We start from the raw sequence: 7,150 nt of genomic DNA on the forward strand, positions 1-7,150 counted from the left end.
GTATTTTAGACATAAAAATAGAAATGAGAAACTATTATATTTGTATTCAGTTGGAAAAAAAACGTTTATACGGATTTAAAATATCACTGGCACTCGGGTTCTTCATTTGGGGCCAGTTCTTCTCAAGGTGAATCTGGATCTTTGATGATCACAAATGTTGAGCTCTGTAGCTCCTGGTTTTATAACCATAAAGACTGTATAGGACTGTAGAAAGAACATTTACTTATAATCTTATACTCCAGTGCTCATGTTAGTTCTCACTCTCCAGTGTTCTGTATTGTTGAAAGATTTATGATTAAACTCTTGATGTCACCCAAATGAGGATGGGTTCCCCTTTTGAGTCTGGTTCCTCTCAAGGTTTCTTCCTCAGAACATCTAAGGGAGTTTTTCCTTGCCACAGTCACCACGGCTACTCATCAGGGACAAATTCACACCATTCACCTTAACTGTTGATTTCTGTAAAGCTGCTTTGAGACAATGTCTGTTGTGAAAAGCGCTATACAAATAAACTTGACTTGACTTTTTCTCACCACTGGTTTAATTATTAGGAATAAATATTGTGTTCATTTTTATTTGATATATCTGTACGTCTATAAACCTGCTTTGTGACAACGTTCATTGCTAAAAGTACTTTTTTTAAATAAATAAAAATGATTTTAATTGGAAATGACTACAAAACCGCAGGAAGTGAACTCCTCTGCAAGCGCTGACACTGGAGTCTCCTTCAAGATTTATCGTTTTCTCTTTTGTAGAAAAAAAAGGGAAAAAAAAGGAAACCGAGACTGAAAGCGGCATCGGCGATAGATCTTTTCTCAGAAAGACAATCAACGGCGTTTAGCTTTTTTTTTTCTGTTCCATTTAGAACATAAAAGTCCATTATGATCTGATCGATAAAGTTTTTCCATGTTTCATCTTTGATATTCTGCCAGAAAAATAGAGAGATACAGAGAGAGAGAGAGATACAGAGAGAGAGAGGAAGTACACATGAAAGTGCTGGAGGTTTTGGAGATCAGATTATCAGTCGCTTTTCCGGTCGCTTCTCATCTTGAAACCCGAAAGACCTCGTCATGAAAAGTGCCGTGGGCTTGGTGACTCATCACACGCTCCCTTCCTCTTCAATAACAACAAAAAACACACGGTGAGCTGAGAAAGGCCACTGTGCCGGAGCGCTCACCAAGCAGACGGTTTAAAGGGACGTTGAACTCGACGATAAAATGTGTGCGTCATAAATAAACATCAATGCATAAACCATTGCTCCTCGGGGTTTGGTTCTCAACATGGCTGCCTTGAAAACGCACCTGATTTTACCTTCTCGTGGGTTGATTTTTTTACACATTATTCTGTGAATAATGTTTCCCTCAGTGTCCACGTAATGCAGCTCTTTTTTTCAGCTGCAGAAAATCGCTGCTAAATGCGTTTATAATCACGTTCGTTTCCACCACGGTCTTCGCTTTACTCCAGAGCGAAGGATGGGGTTGCTATGGTTATGAGATCCTGAACTTCCGGTAATTGGTTTCGCTTGTCAAAGGACCCGAGACTTCACAACAAAAACTAATTAGTTCTGATATTAGTCCCTGATAAGAAGGAGGGATATTTCGAGTGCACGGCCGTCGGACACTTCAAAACGTGCAAACAGCAGAATTAACAATGTAAATTGGTCTGAATTTACTCCCGAGTGTTGATGTGACGTCAGAACGGTATTAAGACCATTTATGAAGCATGCAGTCAATAAACAAAAGTTTATCGCATGCAGTAGCAGAAGACTTTCCCTTCACTTATACTAGGAGACCCAAAAACCTGTTCCAGCATGACAATACTCCTGTGCACAAAGCCAGAAGATCTCTATGAAGATATGCTTTCCATGGGTTGGGGTGGAAGGTCTTCTGCTCTAGCGAACGCTGTGAACGCTGACTGCACCCCAGGAGCCTCCTCACCTTCTCACCTCCATCAGTACCTCACTTCACTAACACCCTTGTAAACAATAGCTGAACAAGAGCTCTTACAGCATCAGTGCAGGACTCCAAGAGAATAAACTTGATTGAGCAATAAGTGATATAAGGAATAAAACCACAGAAATTTGGAAATGATTACTATTATATTTCAAATCTAGAATGACACATCATTCTTAAAAAAGTCATAATATTGATAACATATTGCATATCTGCATGGAAATCTTCTGGCTTTGTGCACAGGGGTATTGTCATGCTGGAACATGGTTATGTTTATTATTGTGAAACATCCACGTGGCATTTACATTTTCATTGATGGCATTTGGTAGCTATGGGGTTAACAACCTTGCTCATGGGCCTCATGGGCCTCATGGGCTGGGATTTGAACTTATGGCCTTCAGATCTAAGCTGAGATCTAAAAACCTCCCATATCTAGCTGTGATCAAAGTGTCTATGAAGTGTCTAGTAGCTGTGTCTGCTAGTCAACAAAGTGTCTACTAACTGTCTAGGAAGTGTATGTTACCTGTCTTCAGATTGTCTACAAAGTGTCTACTAGCTGTCTAAGAAGTATGTACTGTCTGCAAAATGTCTTCTTCCTTTTAACAAGAAAAAATGACCAGTCTACTGCTGTCCATGAACTCTCTGGTAGCTGTTTACAAAATGTCTACTTTTTCTTCCAGTGTCTACTAGTTTTGAAAGAATGCTCTAAAACCATGTTCCCTTCTGTTTTCCCAGGATGTTCCCACTAAGCTGGTGGCTAAGGCAGTGCCTCTACCAATGGCAGTGAGAGGACACTGGTTCCTGAGCCCTCGTACCGAGTACTGCGTGGCCGTACAGACCGCCATCCGCCAGCCGGACGGAGACTACCAGGTCCACTCTTCCTCCTTTCATTTGTTTCTCATTCTGGAATGTGTTCATGGTCCTCGTTTATGACTATTTCTTCTTCTTATTATTATTTGTATATTGATATTATTACTTTTATTACAGGTGTCTGAGTGGAGTCAGGTGGTGGAGTTCTGCACTGGGGGTACAAATCATCATTTACCTCAATCGAGTTTTCCAGTAACTGTCTACTTTCATGTTTTAATTGCTTTCCTACGTTACCCATAATGCCATTCTGGTAAGGGTGCAGTGGGATTAGCTTTAATTAGCTCAGAGTCCAGACACCAAACATGTTACGGCTGATTAACTGCATCTGGAGTTGTTTGATGCTGTAGATCTGATTTCACTGTAATGTATTCGTGACCAATAAAAGGCTATTCTATTCTAGATTATGCTGTAGATCATCTGCAGCAGCTCCTGGATAAAGCTCGAGGTGTAGCTGGAAGGCTGCTGCGCTTCTCTGTGTTTTATCGCAATCAGCATCCTGAATACTTCCAATATGTCAGGTTAGTTTCAGTTCATCATCTTACCCCACTGTCTACGAATGTTTACTGTCCAAGAAGTGTGTACAAGCCTTGAAACCTGACTCATTAGGTTTTCATGGTTTCAGTAAAGGGACTGAGGTGGACTGAGCAGAAACTCTTCTGTTCTGCTGCTTCAAGTTTGCAAACAATGTAGAACCAAAGCAGCTTGAAAAATATATATATATGAACAGCCAAATGCTAATTTCTCTTAGCAATATCTTGGCCCCTCTTTAAAGCTTGTTCTATCTAAAGCCCTCTGTCAGATTTAGTTTGTCTTCAACTACTTCTCGGTATCCTTTTTTCCCCCAAAAGAACGGAATGTGAAGGTTTAATGCCCACATCTCTGAAAGACAACAGCGGTAGCCACGGCTCGCCCATCAATGAAAAGCTCCGTGGCGTCTTCCTGAGCTGCAACACCGAGTTCGACACGGGCCTCCCTCCTAAAGACTCCCCCTACGGCCCCCTTCGCTTCCAGATCTCCGCCGCACTCCTCCTGAAGCCCGAGACGCACCTCTACTTCGCCGACTTCTACTGCATGTACACAGCGTATCACTACGTCGTCCTGGTTATGGCACCTGTCGGCTCGGAGGGCGACCACTTCTGCAACGGCCGTCTCCCCCGTCTGGACCTGGCATCCAACCCTTTCCTGACATACACCCCTATGGAGGAACCGATGTTCTGTCACGCCAGTGACGTCATCCTGGAGGTCCTGTATACAGAAGCGCTGCCTTTGGAGCACGGCACGGTGGAGCAGATCAGCGGCCATCACCAGCTCATGAGCCTCTCCACAGCCAATGCAAAGAAGGACCCGAGCTGCAAGGTGTGTAACATCAGCGTCGGACGCTGAGAGATAGCGTCCGGACCGAACTCCTGCATCATTTTCGGCGCAACATTCTGCATTTAGAATTGCGCCAGAGCAACATGTTGTAGAGGAGGAAGTGGAGAGTCTTAGCAGTGTTAGTTCCTGATGGAAAAACTCGCACGTCCTCTTTATTTAATGATTTCAGGATCATCAGGCCAAATGATCTTAGCATTGATATGAAGCCATAAAATGCACATATACTGCCAAATCAGTAAAAGGAATCCGCTACATACTATTGTTATCTAAACACAGCTGAAAAAGTTTGAACCTTCTTGACATGAGTTTTTCTCTAAAGTGCTCAGCATGTTTGAGTTCTAAGATATATATATATAAAAAAATTGTTTATCTTAATATATTCATAATGGCTCTATATTATTAATTATTTGTCATTTTCTTCTTCATGGATTTGTACCCTCTATTGTTTCCCCCAACTTTTCTTTAAATGATTGCAATCCTGAAATAATATCTGTTTTAAAAAAATATATATTTTTGTTTCTTTTGAAACTTTTAACTCTCAGCTTCAAATTGTTGTCAATTCAGGACACACGCATATTTTATTCAATTTTCAAATTTCATTCATTATTTAATGACCCCTCGTTTCTTTCCCCCTGTATATACAGTAATGCCTCGGTTCTCGACGGCTGAGAAACTTCAGGTTTCATGACATGACCGAGCGAAAAAAATGCAACAGCAAACTGACAGAAAAGCACTTTAGTTTACAAAACACAGACACAAACAGATTCCTTAATAAGTGCAATACAATATAAATATATATGAAAGATAAAATACAGTGTACATTATTATTATTATTATTTATTATTAGTGTTAGATCAGCTGCACTGCACCGCTCGACACTAGGGGCGCTATAGTGCGATAACGCATCAAGTGCTGTGAACCTTCTTCCAGGTCCACCACATAGTCCCTGAAAACACACACACACACACACACACACACACACACACACACACACACACACACACACACACACACACACACACAATTATCACATCCTCTACAATAATTTTTTTCAAGAAGTCTGCTGAAATGTGTGTGAGTGTGTTAAAACTGTACCTCTGGTCGTCAGTCTCAGGCTCCACAAGGATGTTCTCCTGTCTCTCCTTCACACGCAGGAACACAAAGGAGTCCAGACACGGCTCTGGAACTAAACACACACACACACACACACACACACACACACACACACACACACACACACAAAACATCTGTAGACACAAGACTAATGCTGGGTGCTGTCACAAAACAGCATTTCAGCGAAACACACAAATTTGCCCACGTACACCAAATAATATATATGCGATCTCAGAAAAGTGTAACATCACGATATTGATGGTGTGTTGTGGTATCGCTCGGCCCCGGGGAGACGGCGAGACGTAGGAGACGTCTCACCTGCTTTAAGCATGTCGACGCTCTGCAGGTTCGGAGGCATGTGTCTGAGCGCTACGGCCTTCAGGTACACCTCTGTGTTCGCTAGATACCTGCGGACACACCACACACGTGGACACACGTCACGTCACCACATCGATGAACACAATCCTGCAGACAGAAAGCACTTCCATGGTTCAGGATCTCGTTCGGATCGAGACGCTCACTCTTTGGCGAAGGCGAACTCCTCGGGGGAGAGGAACGAGGGATCGCCGTCGGCTCGTGACTTCTCCTTCTCCAACACGTGAGGGAAAAACTTCTCGATCTGCATCGCAGGGAACACAGAAATAAAAAAACATTTTAGATATTGATTAAAAATGTTATGAAGCACAATTTGCCATTAATTCGTGCCATAAAACTGCACGTAATCACGGTAACCATGGTAACTACAGTGATGCTGCTACCTTCTGCAGTCGGGAGCGGAGGAAGCTGCTGAGGACGAAGCGGATGCGGTCGATCTCCATGCGGTGGATGCTGGCCTTCAGGTCACCCTTCTTCACACGCTGCAGGTTCTCCTCCTGTATATACACACACACACACACACACACACACACACACACACACTCTTAAATCTGTCTATGTCATACATATGTGTGTGTGTGTGTGTGTGTGTGTGTGTGTGTATAAAATACCATGTGTGTAAGTTGCTCCATCACACACTCCACCAGCTCCGATTTGTTCTCCAGCAGCTCAGGGGAGAACTTCTCATTAAGCCAGGCCTGAACCACAAACACACACACACACACACACACACACACACACACTACAGTATGTTTCTTTATACCATTTCAACAAAATTAATTGATTCATGTGTTAATTGATTAATTGGTATTAATTAATCAACCTTATATACACATTTATTTTAAAGACTAATTTTTCATATAATCATATAATGAATTGTTTATTAAAGTAGTAGTTAATAATAAGATTTAATTTACAATTAAAAAAATATATATAAACACAAAAATGAAACTAAGACATTTTCCATTGTGTAATAAAAACAGAGCTGTAATTTTGGGCTCTGTCCCAAACCGCACACCGCAGCACTACGCAGTGAGCTGACCCAGGTCGCTGTAGCGTTCAGGTAACTATGGTAACCTGTAGTGTGTCCTGTTACTGACAGACTCCTCGGTGCGGTTTGGGACACAGCATCCCCGGCTCTCGGGGCTCCACTATCGGGCTCCTCACCTCCTCCAGCCTGGCTATGAGTTCGGGCGGGGTCAGCACATCCTCGTCCTGGCTCTCCTCTCCTCCGCTCAGGTCGCTCGCCTCCGACAGCGCGTCCGCCATAATGTGAATAATATATGTAGGATTAACGGTTAAAGACGAGGGACAGAGAAGCTAATGTGAGCGACACCGTCTTCCTGGAAGGGGGAAAAAAAAAAAATTCGCGCCATATCACGTGGGCGTGGTTTACCGTGACGTGACGTTCGAGGGGGTTGTTTCGGCGCAGATGTGCGCATTCCAAAAAAAAAAAAAAACACGAGGTA

General features: G+C 42.7%; 2 protein-coding genes across 3 annotated transcripts in view; one reads left to right on the forward strand and one right to left on the reverse strand.

The window, feature by feature from the left end:
• Positions 1-4,784, forward strand: part of LOC124399404 (phytanoyl-CoA hydroxylase-interacting protein) — a 12,850-nt gene extending 8,066 nt beyond the window's left edge. For both annotated transcript variants that reach the window (XM_046870265.1, XM_046870264.1), the window contains exons 3-6: positions 2,685-2,819; positions 2,937-2,976; positions 3,220-3,337; positions 3,668-4,784. In XM_046870265.1, the coding sequence (XP_046726221.1) occupies positions 2,685-2,819; positions 2,937-2,976; positions 3,220-3,337; positions 3,668-4,202 (828 nt within the window). In that variant the 3' untranslated portion in view covers positions 4,203-4,784. The remainder of the gene's footprint in view (positions 1-2,684; positions 2,820-2,936; positions 2,977-3,219; positions 3,338-3,667) is intronic.
• Positions 4,785-4,913: 129 nt separating this feature from the next.
• Positions 4,914-7,076, reverse strand: gins4 (GINS complex subunit 4 (Sld5 homolog)). The gene is made up of 7 exons (XM_046870266.1): positions 6,849-7,076; positions 6,293-6,379; positions 6,065-6,178; positions 5,828-5,925; positions 5,625-5,713; positions 5,289-5,379; positions 4,914-5,139 (listed from the first exon to the last, which is right to left on the reverse strand). Exons 1-7 carry the CDS (start codon positions 6,948-6,950, stop codon positions 5,043-5,045), a joined length of 678 nt encoding a protein of 225 aa, XP_046726222.1. The 5' UTR covers positions 6,951-7,076; the 3' UTR covers positions 4,914-5,042.
• Between the last annotated feature and the right edge of the window lie 74 nt (positions 7,077-7,150).

The sequence above is a fragment of the Silurus meridionalis genome, chromosome 17 (assembly GCF_014805685.1).
Source record: "Silurus meridionalis isolate SWU-2019-XX chromosome 17, ASM1480568v1, whole genome shotgun sequence".
NCBI classification, from domain to species: domain Eukaryota; kingdom Metazoa; phylum Chordata; class Actinopteri; order Siluriformes; family Siluridae; genus Silurus; species Silurus meridionalis.